The following is a 20,849-nucleotide window of genomic DNA, read 5'->3' on the forward strand; positions in this document are numbered from 1 at the left end:
GGGGGTGGGGGGTGGGGGAATGAGGGCAGAAAGCCAGCTTCCTGCCTCCTCCCTGCTTAGCGCTGGCCTGGAGCTCTGCCCCATCACTGCTGGGGACCCTGGGCCTCACGAGCAGCCTGGGTGTGCAGCAGGTGGACCACCTGGCACCAGGAAGTTGGGAGGTGAGGGGACAGGAGAGGAATGTCCTTGGCAGGTTCTGTCTTTTTTCCCCTGGGGCTGCCTGGGCCCTGGCCCACTGCCCTCCAGCCCTGAGGACCCTGTCACAGCAAGGCGGGGAGTGGGAGGTACAAGTGGCTCTGGGGGTTGGGTGGCATCCCTGGAAGCTCAGGGTTGCAGAATGTCCCTCTGAATTCACGGGCGAAAATCACAGACGGGAGAACGCAGCTCCTGCCTGCCCCCTCCTGGGAAGGCCAGTGTCAGAGAGCACAGTCAAGTTGGGTCTGGACTTCTGGCTCCTGGGTCTGTCCCAATGCTGGAGGGTTTCAATACCGGATGGATGGGGTCTCTGCTTTAGCGGCCCTACAAAGGCCACCACGGCATCTCTCGGAGTCCCCAGGCTGCTAGGCAGAGGGTACTTTATTCATGGCCAACATTCTGTTCCCAGTGGTTTTGTGCCCCAAATACCAGAAAGCCTGGCACCAGGCACCTATTTTTACAACACCAGCCCATCCCCAGGCTGAGAGGATGGGGCAGGAACCGGCTGTGCCTAACAGTGGTGCCAATAGCACTCACTGGCCACCAGGGGGCAGCAGGCCTCCACAGGTAACCTGCCCAGCCGCTTGGGGGTGGGGGGCTCTTCTGTTAGCTGGAGCCAGGAACCCCACGGCTACCTGAACCTCCCTCCAGGTCTAAACCCTACTGACCTCCCTGCAGGCGGCCAAGACTGGGTTTGGGCATTTCTCTGCCAGTAAGAGATCCTATTGAGAAAGCAAAACGGAAGCCCCGGCTCCAAACCCTTCAATCAGGCAGTAACTAGAAAATCTCATCTCGTCTACAAAGTGTTTTGTAGTGCCATTCGGGAGGGTCAGTTCTAGGGCTTGCACCCAGGTGGAAGTGAAGGAAAAATTCAGAAGGAGAAGGGAAGCAAGGGGGAGAAGACGCCAGGGTGGCGACGAGGTGGGGCGGAGGGTAGCCTCAGGAGAGGGGGGCGCCCGGGCACATTTCCGTCAGGATGTCGATGAGGTTGTTCAGACCCGACAGGTAGCCGTCCTCCCGGTTCCCTTCCTGCCACGGGATGTCGTGCTGCAGGGTCTGGCCCTCGGGCAGGGGCGTGGTTTTCCCAAAGTCGATCATCCACACCTTGGCCTGTTCCTTCTTGTCGTGGATGAAGAGGAGGGAGCTGCCGATGACCTGGAGGGGAGCAGGGGGGTGAGGCAGGGAAAGGGCCGGGGCCCCGCCCTGCCCTCCAGACAACAAGCCGGCACCTTAGGGGGGCTTGGAAAAAAGCCTGAGACCTCAGGGAAGTGGAGCGAGCTTTGCTCAGCCGATGGGCTCTGTCCCCCATTCTCACCTGAGCGGCAGAGCCTGCCCGAGTGGCCACGCCATGGACGGGGGACATGGGACCCAGAACGATGACCGCCCACACTGCCAGGGAGGAATGTCCAGGAGGGCAGACCCCGTCCCCATCCCCCAGTCCCAACCTGCACACTTTCCTCTATTTCTAGACCACAGCTGACCCATCCCTCAGCATCTCTGAGTGCCACCCAACTGCCCGAGGGGGAGGTGCCAAGGAGATGCCACACGCCTGTCTGTGGGGAGACCGGAAAGGACCCTGTCCCAAGGCACTCACAGCCCCTCGGGGAGGGCGGGCCGCCAGGCTCAGGTCACCCCCAGCCCGGGAGCACACCTGCTGCAAGTCCTGGGCAGACAGGGCTTCTGAGGCTGGTCTTTGCTCACAGTCTCTGCCAGGGACAGCGGGCACCAAGACCCCTCCCTGCTGTGGTCAGAGCACCTGCGCGGGGTAAGGCGCTTTCCCAAATATGAACACACCCTCCAACCCCCTGGGTCACCTGTGTGAGGCCCGAAGGAGACGTGGGGGTGTGGGGAGGCGCTGAAATGTCATTCTAGCTCCCAGGGCCCTGGCCAGGGCAGGGAAGACCCCCTGGATGTGCTGAGCTCAGAGAAGGGGGCTTTCTCTTCCCGGATGGAAAAAAGCAGAAGCCCCAGTTCCTTTGGCCTCAGTCTAGACCTGAAGTTTCCAAGTGAAACTCCAGAAAGAGTACAGCAAAACAGTTTTTCAGGAAGTAACAGCAAAGTGCTGAAGAAAGGGGGGCAAAGCCGTGAGACGAAGCCTGGGGCTGCCAAGTGGGCAGCCGCGGGTCCTTCCGTCCACGCAGGAGGTCATGGGCGGCTCTTCGGCCTCAGGTCCTTTCAGCCTTGGCCCCAGGCTGTCCTCCAGAGAAAGCAGGCCAGCTGGAGGAAGCTCTGCACGCTGCACAAAGCTAAGAAGACAGAGAGACCCCAGGAGAAGCCAAGGACCCAGGGACACTGGGCTTCAGTGAGGACAAAGAAAGAAGAGGGCATTTCCAGGATGGCCGGACCCAGTGCAGCTACACAGGGCAGAGCCAGGCCGAGACGGCCCTCCGTATGCCCCACTCCTTCCTTATGGGCGGCCCGTCTAGGAGCAAGCAGGTCTGCTAGCACCGGGGTCAGGCACACAGCTCAGGCGGGCGTGCCCAGGGGTCGTGGCCAACCACACGGAACATGGCTGTCCGTCCCCGAGGACAAAGCCCCACACCTACCTCATGGCACTTGAAGAAGGGAGAGACTTCCAGGGTGGCCCGAATGTCCTTTAGCCGGTCCCGGTAGGCGATCTGGGAACAGAAAAGATGACCAGATTTTTAAACACGTGGGTGTGGGAGGTGGATTTTAGGTGCTAATCAGCCCGTTAGAGTCTCTGAGCATCAGCGTGAGAGGGCCTTACACCCTGCTTATTCCAACCTCCTCATCTAGAAATGAAGAAACTGAGGCCCAAAGAAGGTGGAGCGGCTGGGGCTCTGGTCCCACACTCCCTCCACTACACACTGCTTTGTGACAGGAGGCGCGGTTTGGGGACGGGGGAGCGGGGGACAGTTCCCGAGCAGCCCGGAGGCCTCCAGGAGCCCCTCACATGAGGGTTAAGTCTATCCTGGAACGCCAGCAGTGTGGAGGCAGCACCCAGAGAGCCCGGTTGCCATGGTGCTTGTCTTCCTGATACAAACTTCAGTGCCCTGAACGCTTGAAAAGGACAGAATAAGAGAGCCAGAGCCACAAATATCTCTGCCAGTGGCCTCTCCACAGAGCTGTGCTGGCCCTGGGGGTGCCCGCCCTCCCCAGGGGCTGCGAGGGAAGCCTGTCGCACACAGGCACATAGGGTCCCTTGATGCCCATTTGAAGCAGCGCCAGCCTGGGGCTCAGGACCAGGAATAATCCCTCTCGTCCGGGCGCAGGCAGCACGCGTTCTGTGGCAAACTGCTGAGGAGCCGGAATCCTCCCCGGCCGCTGACCCGGCGTCCAGAGGCTCCAGCTATGGACGAGTTGGGGTGCCTGTCCCGTGACTGAAGCCTCAGCTCTTACCATGGCCAAGCGAAGTCTCCCAGCTGGAAAAGGTGGGTAGGGAAACTCCCCAGTTCCAGCCGGTGCTGAGGCTCCTTGGAGAAAGGCTGTCTGGGTCCAGCCCTCCCCACTCAGCATCCCAGGAGCCTGTGCAGGGGATGGTGCCTCTCACAGGGGCTCCAGGGCTCAGGTCCCTGGTGTACCCAGGTCTCTGAGTGTCACAGGGCGCCCTGTCCTTGGGGTGTGGGGACTCAACACACCCTACCTCAGCTGATCTCAGTGCTCAGAGCCTCTGTCCAGCAGCCTGCCTGCGGCGAATGAAGTCACTTTGTTGTGAACTTCTGCCACCCACACCTCCAGGCTCAGAGAGAGCCCATCAGTTCTGGCTGGGGAGGGTGACACGGCACCTCGCCCCGCAATGCCCGCCCACCTCCCTCGCTCAGTCTCAGCCTGGTGGAGGCCCAGCCAGGCCTAGAAGCGCAGGGACCAGCAGGCTGCCGGCCCACCTGGGTGTGAGCTCCAGCTCCCCCTTTCCTCGCTGTGTGCCCTTGACCTCTCAGTCTCCTCATCTGTAAAATGGGGATAAGGATGCCAACCCGCGGCAGAGGGCTGCTACGAGGGTTTGATGAGCACTTGGCACAATACTTGGCCTTAGAGGAATACGGGCATCGGAAGGGGTTGCTCTGAAGGGGATGGAGACGTTTTTGGGAGCTGAGCTGCTGGCTAAGGGAAAGAGTGAGCGCGTGTTCACCCGCTGGATGGGCTGACAACCACACCACCTCCCTCCTCACCTTCCAAGCAGAAGCTTGGGGCCAGGGTTTTCTGTGTGGGAACCTCGGTTCTGTCTCGGGCTGGGCAAGAACCTCCAGAGGGGGTGCAGCTACCCCTGCCCGGAGACCACACGGCCCGACCCCTTCACAGGGGGCACCCGACTCACCAGGATGTTCCGGTTTCCTTTAGTGAATTCTCTGAAGGCCTCGATCACCTGCTCCCTCGTTTTGGTCTTCTTGAAGTCACGGTTCACGGAGCCATCTTCTTTCTGAGAAGGAGAATGACACAGTGCCTCAGAGCCACGAGCCCCAGGCTGACCCCCGGGCAGCCAGGTGCCCACACGGGGCACAAGGAGGCAGGCGCCGCGTGGTCAATCCGACCGCACGGCACGGGGGAGCCTGTCATGCGCCCTGGCTGAGGAGAACAAAGCGGGTGGCACCAGCATCCCAGGCAGAGTAAACGGCATTAGGGAGGCCCGGAGGCCCGAGGGGCGCTTGGACCAAGACTGGAGGAGTGAGGCTGCGGGGCCCACCCGTCCATCCTGAGGGTCCTGAGTGTGAGCAACTGGGGGCTGAGGGAGATGCACGGGCCTCTGCTTCCACGAGGGGCTGGGTCCCTAGAACCGGGGTGCCTGAAGGTCCCTGCTGCCCAGGGACACCCTCCCTCACCACAGGAGAGAGGCGTTCCTCGCCCCAAGCTCAGCTCTATTCCCTTGTAATGGAAGGTCTCTTACTTAGGCTCCCTGAAAGCAAGGATAAAACACAGCCCGTCCCGCTCCCTTCCCCACCCAGAGCACGGAATGGCTCCACTTCCTGAGCCCGGTACTATGTCTGTTCCAGGTTGTTCAGGCAACACGTGGGGCTCAGCATCTCTACGAGGAAAGCTGTTCTTTAAGATCAAAGGGTGAGAAAGGCTGGCTCCACTAGGCCCCCAGACGTGCGTCTGTGCACCACCAGGGTGGAGCTGAGCGCTGCCGCTGCCCCTGCAAGAATAGGCAGGACCCTGGGCAGAGGGAGAGAGCCGAGGGCTGGGCCCTCCCCACAGGGGTCTCTGCAGGGCCTTTCCTGGACCAGGGATGGGGGAGGCGGGGGTGTGCTGGTGAAGGCAGCTGGCTTCTTTCGGAGCTGGTGGCCCGCAGCCCGAGAAGATGGGCTGTCGGCCGTTCCTGCAGCTGGACAGTGGACAGAGACCAGGAGATCCAGCGAGAGACGGAGAGAGAGGTCAAGGGCAAAGCAGACTGTTTCAAACAGATACAGAAAGGAAAGGAGCCTTAAGAGGAAGAGGATGAGCGTATAATTTACTCTCCCACTGGATCCAAAAATACAGCAAAAGCCGATTTCAGAAGACAGGGGAGGGGCAGATGGCTTTCTCAAGCCTAGAGATCATAAAGCAGCTGTCACAGGGGAAGGCGAAAACTTTGCCCCACTCGAAACCATCGGCAGTGAGGCACTGCCCCGCAGGAACTTCCAGACAACGCCATCGGCAAGGAGGCTGTCCTAGCTTCTCTCGCTCATGAGTCAGGGCTCCCCGCTGCCCTACTCTGACTCGAGGGCTGGCCAACGTGGGCCAAGAATGGGCAGAAAACAGAAACCCGAGTACGCTCGGACTGTCCTCTGCTTGAGAGGGACGGCTGCCCGAGACCGAGGGGCCAGCGCCTCACAGCCCTGCTCCTTGGGGTGAAGCGTGTGTCCGAGCAGAGGCTCTCCAATCTAGCAGCAAAGGAGGCGTGTGGGAGCCTGGGTCTAGGGAGAGCATTCTCAGGTGCTTCTTGGGAGAGTGAGAGGAAAGAAAAGACAATGAGGTGGCCCCGATGCTGGGAGTGGCCTCGGTGCAGCCTCCCCAGAGGGGCTTGGTGACCGGAGGAGCAGCGCCTAGTTCTGCCTCCCAGGCAGATGGCTCGGATGTCAGAGGCAGCCGGCACGCTCCCTCTCTTGGCTGCATCTCACTGCCAGTCCTGATTTTCGGGCCCTGGGCAGAATATGAGCCAGCTCCCGGCACTGGCATGCAGCAAGCTGCCTCCTGGGTGGGTGGGGTTCTCAGTGCTGGGCATGGTCTGGGCTAGATGTAGGGTCCTCGGCGGAGGGCTCAACGCTGGGTGGGGCTAGAAGCCAGCCCTGCTCCGAGGCCCCAGCCCCCTACATGGCCATCCCACCCAGACCCAGACCAAGGAGTAGGCCGGTTTCCCCAGATGTCTGTCCCTGGGGGCTGGCTGCCCATGCCCTGGGTCCATATGGGGAGGAATCTTACAGCCTCTGTAGGGTCTTGAGAGCAGCCAGGACCGCTGGGTGAATGCTGCTGGAGCCCCAGGACCCAGTCCCTTCCCCACCCAGGAGCGGGGCGGCTCAGGCCACCGCCGGCTGTCCTCACCTTGATGCCCTCGATCCTGAACCCGAGCGTGGCCGTGGAGCTGATGGTCTCCCTCCACTGCATGTACCGCGGCTTGGTCACAGCCCGCTGGGCTTTCTCCTCCTCGGTAGGGGCCTCTGGGTCCACCTCTATCATCTTCTGGTACATGTCCTTCCGGAGGCTGGGCTTCTTCCGGGCCTTGGTGAGTTCCTCCTCCAGGTAGGTCCTGGGAGGGAGGGGAAGCCACGTGAGGGCCAGTGTCCAGAGTGAGGCCCACTGGTGCCTTGCCCGAGGGCGGCAGTCAGCTTAGCCAAGTCAGCCTCGTCCCGGACAGGCGCACATCTGCTTGCGCTGGGCCTGGCTGTCAACCAAGCACGGGCCAGCCTTGCCTAATGCGAGCAGCTTCGTTCCAAGAGCGCTGGGAAGGCCCGACAAAGCCCAAGGAGCTCTTCCTTCTGGGCACCTCACAGGACCAGCAGAGGAGCGAGGAAGAGGGGCAGCTTGGCGGCTCGTCCTGCTGGCGTGAGGGTGGGGCAGGGGGCTGAGGGCGGGTCCCCGCAGGATCCAGCTGTCCCCCCGGCTGCCTTCCACGAGGCGAGGGCTTCGTAAGCCAGCACCTGTGTGAGTCGCGGAGTGCATTTCGTCCACATCTCCCTGGTGCCCCGGCAGCCTAAGGGCTCTCTCCGAAGAGGGGGCAACTTCAGGCCAGAAGGCGGCCTCCGAAGTGGCCCCAGTGCTGGAGGGAGAAGCCCGTGATGGGAGGCAAAGCCTCGGGGCTCTTTTTCTACCACAGAGACGTGCTGGGCTCTTCCTGCCCCTCGGACCCCAGGCCTCAAGACAACGTGGCCAAGTAAACAGTTCACCGCCCTGACCTCCGCACGGGCTGGTAGGGTCCCCTAGGAACTGGCAGAGGTAACAGGACTGGGGACAGTACAGGATCTGGGCAGCCCGAGACCGGCTTCCCGGCCCCAGGCCGCCTCCCTGGCCCCTTCGCCAACGGGGTGAGTCACCTCTGCTGCACATCACAGACGCCCACCCTCCTCCCTGCTTCTATTTGAAGCTCCCCTTCTCCCCCACAGTGGGCTCAGCTGCTGCCTGTGACCCTTCCTGAAACAGGAATCCGCAGCATCAGTTGAGTAGAGGGAAGTCATCTCCCTGGGCCTGTGTGCGTGGGCGTTGCCCACACAGCGGCCTGTGACAGCAGGCCCAGCCTCCACTCTCCATCTGTCCCCGGGGCCTTGCTCTACCACTTCCCACCATACCTCCAACCTGCCGGCTTGGGACCCAGAACAGACTGGTCAAATCCTTTAAAAGATAAGTTTCCAGAACCACTGTAGCAACTCTTTCAAGAAAAAAGCAAATCCTTGGTGGTGAACTTGGGTCTGGTCGTTTAGGACCTTCCAGCGGGTGATGCAGACCATACGGAGGTTCTGTCCTTGGCTGTGCCCTTGCACACACACACACACACACACACACACACACACACACACACACGTGCACGTACAAACGCTACCGCGTGCAGAGCCAGGTCAGTGCCGATGAGCGCTACAATGCAGAGCTGTGAGGCAGGCTGCTTTTGCATGGACTTGTGTCATGCTGGCCCATGTGTGTATCTGTGTGTGTGTGCTGCATGGTGGGCAAAGGGTTTGCCATCCCCAGTGCTCCTGAGCGCATTGCAGGGGCCTGCGGGTGGGTGGGTGTTGCACTTCTGCAAAGACTTCTCAGTAGTTCCTTAAGCAGGAAGCAGCCCTCACCGTCAAATCCCTTTCCACATGGGGCTTGCTCCAGAAAGGGCCTGTGCAGCACAGTCTGGGCAGAGTTGGTCGCCCTCTGGGAGAGGAAAAGGGCCGGGCAGAGATGCCCACAGGGGTCACGAGCCTGGTGGTGGGGTCAGGGATCCACCGGGAGGTGAGCTGCAAAGCCTCCCCAACCCTGGTGTCCTGACACTGGCCCGGCCCACCTTGCCCACCCCAGCAGGAAGGTCAGCCAGCCCATGGGGAGCCAACAGGTGATACACCAAAGCCATCCACTTCCCACCATGCTCTCTCCAACCTGCTTCCCACCAGGGCACAGGTGCTACAGACAGCTCTGGTCTCCACCTGCCAGCCCTGGTCCAGAGGTCGGGAAGAAACTCCTGATTCTCCACGGCAGGCTACATGACACACAAGAGATACGGAGTCAAACCTAAGAAAACGCCCTAGAGCAATGTGAGCTTATGTCCATGTGGAACCGGGGTCCCAAGACACCCCTCGTTAGGACACTACAGGTGGCTGCATCACCTTTTCCTCAGGCCTCACCATGGCTGGGCCTGCTGACCAGTCAGCCCTTCCACCACTGGGACAAGTCTGTGACAAGTCTCAACCTCTCATGCCCCGGACTCAGGGTTGGTGGTGGCCCTGGGCTGCGGCCTCCTCCCTCTGGCAAGCACAGAACCCTTGGAAGTGCCAAGCTGCAGCCCAGGCTCGACCTGGTATTCAGAGGCCTGGTGCAGAGGCAGGCTGTGTGGCTGCGTGGCCCTGGGGAGTCCCTTAGCCTCTGGTGTCAAAGGGACTGCTCAGACTGGATGGTCCCATCTGCCAGGGCGGCTGTAAGGAACACCCAGCGCTCGGAGCACAGAAGGGCCTCCACCCCGTCCTCAGGACCCGTGAGACAGGGAAGGGGGTGCTGGGGTGGGACTGGTCCTGGGGAGACCTACCTCCTCCCCTCCATAGGGGATCCTCACACACCTCCTCCCTCAGCCTCCAGGCGGCCCTGCCCAGGACTGGGTTAAACACGTCCCAGCCTTGCTGGTCACTCTGGGTCTCTCCTGAGAGCCCTGGGTGCAGTGGGACAGAAGCTCCAGGCAGCAGGGGGATGGGGCAGCCTTGGTAAGAGAGGGGGCTCCTGTCCCCAGCAGCCTCCCAGGGAACAGACAGGCACCATGGCAGCCTTTTAGGACTGGCCACACGTTCTACCCACAGGGTGTACTTTTTTTGGCCCCGGTCTGAGTGAATACCGATCAGAATATTTATGTGTCTCCCCTTGAGAGGGCACATCCTGGTGCACCACGGGAAGGCCTTCCAGGGACAGAAATAAGACTCTGGGGAGAGCAGTGGCCGAGTGGTGGCTGGAGGGACATTCTATCTTCTCCGTGTGGGCTGGAGATGGTGAGACCCCTGGATGGAGGGAGGGAGAGGCTGGGGACAGTGCAGAGAGTAGGGTCTCTACTTCCCCACCCCTTCCTCCCTGCCCTCGGGGCCAAGCCAAGGGAACACAGCGGGTCCGCCTGCAGGGTCAGGGTCTGATTTTATGACACAATTCCCAGGAGGAATGAGGAAGGAAGGAAAACTGACTGGTTTGGCTTGCTTCTTTCCTGCGGGCGCGCGCGCGCACACACACACACACACACACACACACACACACACCACACACCCCTTTCTCAAACTCCTCTTATAAGAAATAAAACCGCTTAAACCATCCAAGGTAAACGCAGGCTCCAGCTGTGAGCTCTGCGTCTCGGAGCCTGGTCTCCCCGGAGAGCGGCGGGCCGGATGGAGGAGGCCCATGTCTGGCCGTCCCGTCTGGCCACCTGCAGTCGGCGGCTCTCTGAGGCTTCAGAGGACTTCACCAGCCGCTGACCCGCCGGGGAGGACCTACTCCACGACTCCTGAGACTGGAATAGTCAGAGTCTGAGAGGAGATGAGAAAACCCTGCTGCCAAAGCAGGGCCCAGAGCACAAGCACCTGGGGCTCGGGTCCTCCTGGCTCTGCCCCCACTTCCTGTCTTCTCCAGCCCACTCCTCCCGCCTCCTTCCCTCCCAGGTCTTCTCTGGGCGGAGCCTGGTGTGTGGGGGGACACACCCATTTCCACACACATGCCCACATACCCATCTGGCCCTGTGCCCTGGACCACGCAGCCACTGGGCTGGGGTCACCGCCAGCCCCAGTCCAGAATGTGGCAAGCTGGTGACTGTTGTCAGGGCCTCTCGCACTCCTCTCTCCTCCACTGCACCCTTATGACAGGCGCAAGTCTCTTCTGGCAGATCAACACAATCTGCTAACCGGCTGCCTCTTTGGCTCGGTGTTGGGGTGTGGGGGGTGGGGGAGGATGGGATGAGAACAGCCTCTACTCCAGTCTCCCCCTCGCAGCCCACATTAACAGGAAGCCGCCCCCTGCTCTCCCCAGCCATCCCACCTGACCAGATGGGCAGCTCTCTCTGCCCTCTCCCTGGGGAGGCTCCGCATCCACCAGGTCCCGTTTCTGGTCCCACCGGCTACCGGCTACCGGCCCCTACCCCGCCGGCCCCTGGCTCACCAGAGAAGGGAAGGGGCCGTCCTGAGCAAAGCCAGCACATATGTGAGATGACCAGAGCGGGGTCCAACCAGACCCCTGGCCCGGCCTCGTCCACATGAGGCCTCAGGGACAGCCCAGAAAGCCCGGCCTCCTGGAAGCCTGGAATGCCGTGCCTGGTATCTGCCGCACGGCCAGCTGGGGGCTGAGGGGCGGGTGTGCCCCATCTGAGGAGGCTGCCTCACCTGACGCCCATCTTGCAGTCCATCACGCACGGCGCGTCGAAGTCGGCCAGCAGGTCGTCCATCTGGTTGTAGCGCTCCCCGTCCTTCACCACGTCCCCGTGGTAGGCAGGCACGTAGGGTCTCAGCACATCGGCCATCAGCCGGTCCAGGCAGCGCTGCTCCGACTCACAGTGTTTCTTCAGAATCCTGCCATTGGCAGCCGCCTTGAAGCTCCCTGCACAGCAAGGTGGGAGGAGGCCCTGGGTCCCCAGCCTGAGCCCTCCCCGCTCTGACCCCCGCCCCTGCCAGGCATGCCCTCCGTCACAGGGCCCGGGCCTCTCGGGGATGCCGTGGAGCTTGCCAAGCGCGGGGCTGAAGGTGTGCCCCGGTCTCCACCGGTGGACCGAGCCCTTTAAGCGGAGTGGGTGCAAGTCCCAGTCCCCGCCCTGCCCCGGCCACACCCCGGGCCCTGACAGGCAACTCTGGGCTGGCTCCCGGACTTCCCCGACCCCAGGCTCCTCCTCTGAAGATGGAAGCACACCAGTGCTCACCGCAGGAGGGTGAACAAGACGAAGTGAGAGGTCTGTGCCAGGACCTATTCACCCCTCTCTGTGCGACTACCACCTCCCAACCCCACCATGGACCCTGCTTCCCAGCCACGAAAGTGTCTCCGGTCTCAGTGGAGGAGAAGCCTTGTTAGAACCGGATTTAGCGCCAGGAGAGGGAGACCGGCTGAGAAGCAGCGGTCCAAGGCTCTGCAGAGCTGGGTGGTGTTCCTTCTGAGCCACACCCTCAGGTAAGTATTGAGGAAGGGTGTCCATCCACCTGCCTTGGGGTCTGGGCCAACGTGGTTAAGGGTGTAAAAAAAAAATGTCAGACCCTGTGCTGGCCTGAAATCCACGGGCGGCCACTGAATTGTCCCCTGGGGACGATGCCCACCAAAGGACCACCATGAGTGGGCTAGACAGCCCTAGACATCCTCCCCTGTCACTGAGGGGCCACCTGGAGACCTCACGGCTAGCCCAGGGCGTGGCCACTGCAGCCGGTACTCCACTACGTCTTAACACTCTTGGGGCGACCTGCCTGCCTCTCCCACCAGCTACGAGCTCCTTCGGGGCTGACACTATATCTACATACGTATTGTCACCCAGAGGAACACCTTGATGAGGGGATACAACAGGCACTCAGGGAAGCACTTAGCTTTGTCTCTTTGTCCCAGGTGACAAATGGCAGGCAAGCTATAAAGACTGATGACTTCAACTGTTTTATTGAGTTAAAATGGAAGAGAGATTGAAAGAAAGAGATTGAAAGAGACAGAGAGACTGAGGGGGGAATGTGTGTGATTTGTGAAGAGGTGGCACAGACTGTGGAGAGGGCGGGTGTCCATGTGCATTTTTGAGGCAGTGTTAAGGCCCGTCTCTCAAGTATGCCTGCGACTGCAGACCACGAAGTCTCTCGGGGAGCACCTGTTCAGATGCTTCATCCCCGGGAGCATCCAGGGCCAGGCCCGTCCCCCACACGCGCTGGACGCCTCCCCAGAGAGCCGGACATCCTGTCAGAAAGTCCGGGAGAGCTGTGGCTACCTGCGTGTCCTGCCAGCTGGATCCAGGGGTACTTCTTCTTGAAGGACATGACAAAGGGAGACCAATGCACCATGTTTTTTATTTTCCTCCATGATTTGCTCTAGAAACAAGCAAACGAAAAGCTCTACATTAGAAACAGAACTACTACTTTCTGGTTAGGATGAATTCAAAACCGGGGAGCCCCCTGCCTGTGGCACAGGACAAGAGGTGAGTCTGAGGACTTCACCTCCATCAACTACGTGGCATGCATCTATGGGCTTTGTCCCATTCTACAAACAGGCTGAGCAAAACACCCAGAATCAAAGGGACAAGGATCTGACAGGCTCTGGGAACAGAGGAAGGGAAGGACAGAGCGTTCTCCATCCAGGGCTGACCCCATCCCACGCCACTTCCCCATCAGGGGACAACTAAACCCGCACTGCCTTTCTTTGTGCCCCCTCTCAGTTCCCTCATCTGTCTAGTGAGGGATGGACAGCTGGTCCCACATGCTCTTTGGATCCGTGGACACTCTAGGACTCTAGAAAATGACCTTTTGCATCCCAACAGCAAGGGCCCCTCAGAGGAAGACCAGGGAGGCCACGATCACCCAGCTGCAGCGTGTCACCTCCTACTGCACTTGCAGATACGGTGCCAGCAGAGGTACCTCTTGCCTGTGAGAGGTTTGAGGAGACTTTAAAGGGAACTCCCCGGGGACAGCAGAGCCTCCAAGGCTTTGGTGCATACAGGGGTGAGCCAGCCCGCAGGACTCTCTCTCCACTGCACTTCTCCTTCTCAAGACATTTCTTAAGTAAAAACTCTATGTGTGTGTGTGTGTAGGAGGGGCTCCTTGGACAGAAAGGAGAACTAACATTTATTGAGCACCTTCTTATTTTATTTTCACAGCAAGCATGCAAGGTAATCATTATTTCCATTTGCAGAACCCAAGCCTCAGACAAGTAAGTGATAAAGCCGCATTTAAACCTTCACCTATATGACTACTTTAAAGAAAATCCTTTTTATCCCCAGCTGTAAACATTTCTCTCTATAAAAATATCCCTAAGTTACTTTAATAAGAACGGGCTGTAGACATGAAGATCAAGTGTCCCCAGACATGAGCCCCTGAAGGGAGTGATGAGAAGTGAAGCATTTCAAGCTCCTGAGAAGCGGGTCCCTGACCAGCAAATCCAGACAGTAAACCCCCAAGGCTCTGCGCTGGGAAGGAGAAGCTGGGAATTCTACAGAAGAGGGAGGTGAGGAGTGCTCCTGCCTGGACAGTGGACCCCTGGAGAGGCGGTTCCTCATTCCCTGTCCTGCAGCGTCTGCTAGCAGCCACGCTGTGGTTGCTGGACTGACTCCAGCTGCTGGAGCCCGAGGTTAAATCAGTCTCCTTTGTTTTTTTCTCTCTGGTGAGACTCAGCTGCTTCTGTCATCAAGGCTTCAAGTTAAAAATCTGTTTAAGGAGAAGAATTCTTCCCTACCGAACCTGGCAATGTTCACCCCACCCCAGAAACCCTCACTCCACTGCCAAGACCTAGTCTAAAGCGAGGTCAGCGCTCTGCCAGGCCATGTGACAAAGGGCCAGCCTCACCGACAAGGGTGTTTTTCCTAGATCCTTCTGATGGAGATCTCCGAAGAAGGCTAAGGAAAGCCAGCGTTTCTTATCTAAGCACCCAGAAGGCTGCACAAACACTCAGGACAGACAATGCACGAGGGCAGCAATGGGAAAACCTAATTACATGGGATGACCAACCAAGTGATGGTTTGTCCAGAAGAGAAGTGCACAGCTCTCACCACCTGCTGGTCATACCCCTGCAACAGAGCTCAGAGGGGACGAGGGTCCGACGGGTTCAGAGTGGGGTGGGAGGAGGGGGAGGGCAGAGCATTCTCCATCCAGGGCGGACCCCATCCCACGCCACTCCCCCATCAGGGGACCACTAAACCCACACTGCCCTTCTTCATGCCCCCTTCTCAGGGCCTCAGCTTCCTCATCTGTCTAGTGAGGGATGGACAACTGGTCCCCCCCCACGCTCTCTGGATCAGTGGACACTCTAGGACTCCGAAAAATGACCTCTCGCATCCCAAGAGCAAGGGCCCCTCAGAGGAAGACTAGAAAGGCCACGATCACCCAGCTGTAGCGTGTCACCTCCTACTGCATTTGCAGATGCGGTGCCAGCAGAGGACCCAGGGAGGATGTGTCCCGCTGCCGGGGTCAGGGGCCTCCAAAGATGGATGCCTGCCGGGGAGGAAGGTCATCACAGAGGCTGACCCCACAGACGCAGGCTGGGGGCACAATCGAGGGAGCAGAAGAAGACTATTGCAGGCAGCGGGGCCTGTGGGAACAGAGGTCCGGGACTGGGCTTTGGAGCAGTTGGGCCGGATGTGCTGGGAATGGGAGCCGGAAGCAGTGGCTGATAAGGGTTAGAGGGCGAGGCCAGCTCTGCACGCGGGGCCGAGACGCTTGGACTCTGGGCAGTGTGGTGTTGGGGAGGCAGGCTGCCCTGGGCCTGAATCCTGGCTGCGTCTGCGAGCCCCAGAGGTAAAGCCATTAGAAGTTCATGGGCACAGGGGTGTTTGTGGAAGAGTCTTAGTGGTCTGAGTTCAAGGAGGGGTGCCCCTGAAGTCATCCCAGGAACAGTCAGTCCGGAGCCAAGTGGCGGTGTTGCCATAGTTATTCAGGAATAAAGGTCACGGAGCCTGGGGCTGGACCAAACCCACCCTGTCAGGATGCAGCTCTCTGGGGATCCACGGGGACACACTGGGCAGTGGGCCTGGGACCCGGGAGGCAGGAGGGAAAAGAGCTGGGCGAGAACAGCCAGGTTCGAGTCCAGCAGGGGCATCTGAGCTGCAAAACCTCTAGTTCCCGGACCGCTCTTCAGGGGTCCAGAAAGGAGAGGGGTGCTCCAGGGTGGGGTCCTCTGATGGCTCGCGGGATCCAAGAGCCTCCCAACACGGCTGAGCTGAGTAAATGGGGCATTTTTTCCGCGTAGCTTCCTCTTTCCCACACCTCCTCCACAAGGGAGCATTTCTTCAACATGAAAATTGGGCCCCATATGGCCAAGGCCAGAGAGTCCCCCTGCTTCCAAGGTGGAATATTCCACTGGGGCGGGTTTGCACACCACGGGATTTCTCGACTGTGCTGGCAGCAGCAAGCAGGGGGTTTTCCTGTGAGTTTTAAATAGCGGCACCCAGGCAGTGCCTAGAGTCGCTGCCAAACATTAAACAGAAACGCAGGTCCAGGAAAGGCCCAGGAAAGACGGCGGCAGGGTGATCACCGCCCCTACCCCCGGCCCACGGGAGTGGAGAGAAACAAAAGGGCAGGAGATGACAGAGAATCGATTCCCTTACGATGCCCGGGAGACCACAACATCCATTTAAGAACCACCAACTCTAGGTAGAAGCCGCTTGCAGGTGGTGGGTCCCAGAGGGTCAGTTGGGCTAACAGTCTCCCTGCAAGCCCCTCGCTGGAGGAAGACACAGTCCTCAGAAATGGTCCTCTTCCCCACCAAAGACAGCCGACGAGGCAGGAAAGGAGGGCAGCCCAACAAGCTGGAAGAATTCCATCCAGAGGAATTGATCACCTTTTCTCTCCCGGGAGAGTCTCAATAGCCTCAGTCACTTCTCTGCAATCAGACTACAGTCCCAGTTCTCGAATTTCTCAAGCTGAGCTGTGTCACACACACAGGCAGCTCTCAAATGCCTTGAACACGGTGTGGCAAAGGGCACCTGGTCCCTCCTCCTCGGCAGCGCTGGCTGCCAGTTGATTTCACTGGCCCCATCCCTCCATCACCTCCCAATCACCAGGGTCATCTGGACACCCTCTGCTGACCCTTCCTGGAACGCCCCCCAGAGCTCCACACGCCTGACAGGCCCCCTGGCCTCTCTGGGCGGCGGGGTCCTCCTGTATAAATCTGAGGAGTCAGCTAGCTGACTCCGCCAAGCTCTACTCTGGCACGCTACTTACACGCAGATCTGATAGATAAAATGGCCTACCTAATGGATAAGCTGGGGTGTTCTTCCTAAGTCCGCTGGGCATGACAGAGCAAAGGGAATGGCTCTTAGAAACTCCCTGCAAGCTGGCATCCGTGGTCATCTCACCGGCAGGGCTCTTTTCCCTAGATGTGCAACAGGACGGACGGACGGCCAGCCTCCCCCAGCACTGGGCCTGGCGTGAGCGTTCATGACTCATCACTTATGGGCTCTCGCTATGTGACAGGAGCTGGACCGGGCTCCTTACGGCCTCATTTCTCATCTTCAAACAACCTGGTGGTAGATAGGATTCTTTTCTCTGTAAGATGAAGAATCTTACAAGCTGAGTTGCTTCGCCAAAGTCATTCCATTCTCCTCCCTGCCAGTAGGTTGCCACATCACCCTGGGAACCTCAAACCGATTCACCAACTGCTGTGCCTGTCAACAAGCAGGGGTCCTTCCAGCCCAGAGCACGCTGGGCAAGGTGATGGGGACAGAAGATTGGGCAGGAAGGACAAGGAGATTCCTTCAAGGAGGTTCCCCTGGGCGGCCAGGCCGCTGGGCTGGCAGGACAGTGCTCCGGGGTAGGGGGTCTTCCGGCTGTTTCTTCAGCAGAGGAGCCCAGAGCCTTTGGGAGAGGCTCCACAGCTGGCCATCAAAACCCCAGATAGTAGGTCTCATTCCAGGGCTGGGCAGGTGCCACTTCCAGCTTAGCCACCAGGTGACACAAGGCTCTCCCATGAGTCAGATCAGACCAGCTAATCGCTCCTAGACTGTGGCTGGAATGTTACACTTGGGATGTTCTTGGGTGGCACTTCAAGGGAAAGGCAAGCCCCACAAAGCCGATTGCCTCTTAAGCAGGGAAGGAGCCACAGGGTGGGCTGACGACACACAGCTCTCACCTTGATTCTGTGCTGGGTGTAAGCCAGCTGCAGACCAGAAGTGAGGTTTTTCAGGTGACACCTCAGGCTCATGGGCTTGGATGACCCAGCTCCACAAATCCCTAGACGACTGCACTCCTGGGTTAAATAAGCACTGATTTTGTTTCGCTCTGTTTTCTACTTGAGTGCAAGGCACGGCCTTTTTGCTACAGCCCTGACCTCACTCTGTAAGAGGTGGGGTCATGTTCTCTACTTTGGCTGCACAGGAAAAGGTAGGGCCCTAATTCACACAGAGGAGCTCAAAAGGATCAGAAAACAGCCAGACCTGGGGAGTGGAGGCTGGTCCTTTACTACTCAGAGCTGCTGGAGACTGCCTGGGGCTCTGAAGCTGCTCTGGGCAGTTCCCTCCCTTCATACCTGACTTGACAGGAGCTGAAATATTCAGAGAATGTGGAGAGGGATTTGTAGCAGGAGAAAAAGCCTAGTAACAACAAAACCCCACCCCTCTTTAAGCTTGAGGTGACAGAAGTCACCTGGAAAGGGAGTTTCAGAACCTGGCCAACCCCAGCTGAGCCCTCTCCAGCCACTGGTGCCCTTGGAAGGCTCGGGGGCTCTCACTTTTCCCTCCTCCTCTTTGCCCGAAGACTTCTGGCCTCACAGCAGACGTGCATCTACTCCCTGACGGCCGATACCCCTGTGTGGCGACCTCTCCGCTCAGCACGAAGAGCCTCAGGGCGCCCGGGGCGGCCCTGGCGAGGAAGGGCAGCTTCTCATCCCTCTGGCCTGGACTCACCCAGAGCCCTTGAGAGCCCAGCGCGGAAACGGCCCACTGGCCAGTGGGGCCCAAGGGAGGAAGCCTGGGCAGCGTCTCTGACTCTGTGTTTATCTAAACTGGACTCCAAGCCTCCCAGGGATGCTAACGGCTCCTGGGTAAACGCCACCCTCTGGCTGGTTCCCCCAGCCAGTCATCCGCCTCGTGCCGCAGGGAACACTGCCTTAAATAAAAAGGCTAAGTGGATGACCTCAAAGGCAGGCCTTTCTTTGACTTCCATCAAACAGGCCAAAAGGACTGGTGGAGATGAGGAGAGGAAGGCGGGGAAGCAAGGACCCAGAGCCGAGGCTGGGGGCTGGGGGTGCCTCTAGGCACCCCACTCACAGGACACTTTAGCTGTCATCAGGATCAGCTGCATGATATGCACGGCCCAGAAGGGGTGGTGACACGGGGGCCAGCTGTTCCTTTGCTGGAGGACTGCCTCACATGCCCTAGGATGTCTGCAGGCCTAGCTCTCCTCCCCCATCCACACACGGAGGTACCTGCAGTTCAGGAAACACGTGTTCTCTCAGGCCCATGAGGTTCTGCAGGCGACCCCTGGCTCGCCCACCCTCAGACACCGCAAGGGTGACACCTTCCGCCACCAGGAATTTTTCGCAAGCAATGGAGTGGAGGCAAAGGACTCCGCTAACCCCCGGGCAGCTCAGAGACCCCGGAGGCCCTTCCTCTGCTTGAGCTGTCCCTCCTGGGTGCTCCCACAGTGCCTGGGGCACGCCTGCACCCCGCTCTCCTCTGGGCGAGTGTACCCTCCCGACAGCCAGGACCCCCAGCATCTGGCTCCACCAGATACTCGGCAACCCCCTGCCGCGGGTCCTGGAGAGGCCACCAGGGCCAGTCAGCTAGGCCTGCAGGCGGGAACCTGGTCAGGGCCTCTGGAAGTAAGTTGAAGTTTCCAGGGTCCTGCGGGCTCTGCTGCCCTCTTGTCGGCCCCAGCAGTGCCTGCACTGTCTCCTGTCTGGAGAAGCAGGCCTCCTGAAGACAGCTCCTGACAATGCCTCTTTACCCAAGGCAGCCGGCCCTTCCTGCAGCTTCCCTTCCCGCTGGCTTTGCCAGGCTTGCCGCTGTTTCCTCCCTGCAAACTCAGGCTGAAGCGACGCGCTCTTCCCCTCCGTCTCGAGTGTGTTTAAAATCCTCTGCCTCTGAGGCAGGCCACAGCGTTGGATTTTGTTTCCAGAAGACAGCACACGACCCAGGCTTTGGAGCTAGAACGATCCCTGGCTCTGCCACCTCCCGGCTGCAGCTGTGAGCAAGCCTTTGAACCTCTCCGACCTCAGCGTTCTCACCTGTAAACTGGGCATGATAACATCACACTTGCCCTGAGGCCCACTCTACCTGGTCAGTTCTGAGAGAACTGAAGAGGTGGTACACATGTACACGGGTGCTCTGTATACCGTCATTGGACAGGTGAACCTTAGATGTTCACTTTGTTTGTACTTCTGTGTCTGTTTTGTTTTGTTTTGTTTTAATTGAAACAGTTTTCTCCTCCAAGGCATGGGAGACTGGCAAAAATCCGCTGGGCACTTCCATAGGGTCAGTCATCGCCGGTGGCAAGAAGATGAGCTAATTGTGTGGTTAATTGCTTACAGAACTTCCCTTTGGATGTTCATGGCAACTGCGAACACACAGGGCGGCTCCTGGGGCCTCGAGCTCTGTGACTCAGGGAGAGCAGAGCCGGCCGGCGTCCAGGTGCCTCGACACCAGTTTCTGGTCCAGAAGTTCAGTAAAGTTGCTAAAAGGATAAAGAAGAGTTCCCCAAAGAACGCCATTTCACACGTGTGGAACTCTGCTAGGCACCAGAGAAGTACATAATAAACAGTGAGACTGCTGAACGGATTTCATTTTATACAGAGGGTTTACACACTCTTCTTAACCCCCTTCCCATCTGAGCTGTTCCCCTAATATCCTACTCTTTCCTCCAGTACTTCCCTTTTTATTTAAATAGTTAGATCACTTGCCAAACTTTTATTTTTAGATAATTATAAAGAGTATCCTTTTTTTGTTGTTGTTTTTGAGTGGAAGAGATGAAGGGAAATCTCTAAAATATCAGAAAAGGGAAATTATCTCTGGACCCTATGACTCTCCAAAGCAATATTGCCAGAATCCTTTGCCTTGCTGCACACGTGTGCATGTATCTATGATGCCTGTGCATATGTGCTGGTTAGTGGTGATAACCTGGCTTGTCCGGGGAAAGAGGCAGAGAAATCACATATTAAATGCCTAACATGTAGCTAGGTACTATGCTAATATTTCATGTAATCCTCACTCACAGCACTGATGCTTATCTCCATTCTGCAAATGATGAAACATGTTCAGAGAGGTTAAGTAACTGGCTCAAGGTCACACAGCTTCCTGGTTTGCTCCGAGGATTTTGTTTTGTTTCAGCCAACAGGATAACTGGGCCCCCATCGCCTCTCCTCCAGTTAAAAAATAGCCTCAGATAAACAGCAAGTGCTTTGTCAAAAGA

The 20,849-nt window shown here is 58.7% G+C and overlaps 1 protein-coding gene across 1 annotated transcript in view; it reads right to left on the reverse strand.

Annotated features, from left to right (window-relative positions):
• Nucleotides 1–6: 6 nt before the first annotated feature.
• The window catches only part of ITPKB (inositol-trisphosphate 3-kinase B), a 95,294-nt gene continuing 74,451 nt past the window's right edge, over nt 7–20,849 (reverse strand). The window contains exons 3-8 of the mRNA XM_024738946.1: nt 12,728–12,827; nt 11,166–11,379; nt 6,673–6,877; nt 4,472–4,573; nt 2,742–2,813; nt 7–1,350 (exon numbers count right to left, since the gene is read on the reverse strand). Coding sequence (XP_024594714.1) covers nt 1,135–1,350; nt 2,742–2,813; nt 4,472–4,573; nt 6,673–6,877; nt 11,166–11,379; nt 12,728–12,827 — 909 coding nt within the window. The 3' untranslated portion in view covers nt 7–1,134. The remainder of the gene's footprint in view (nt 1,351–2,741; nt 2,814–4,471; nt 4,574–6,672; nt 6,878–11,165; nt 11,380–12,727; nt 12,828–20,849) is intronic.

This window comes from Neophocaena asiaeorientalis, unplaced genomic scaffold, assembly GCF_003031525.2.
Source record: "Neophocaena asiaeorientalis asiaeorientalis breed wild unplaced genomic scaffold, Neophocaena_asiaeorientalis_V1.1 scaffold347, whole genome shotgun sequence".
NCBI classification, from domain to species: Eukaryota; Metazoa; Chordata; class Mammalia; order Artiodactyla; family Phocoenidae; genus Neophocaena; species Neophocaena asiaeorientalis.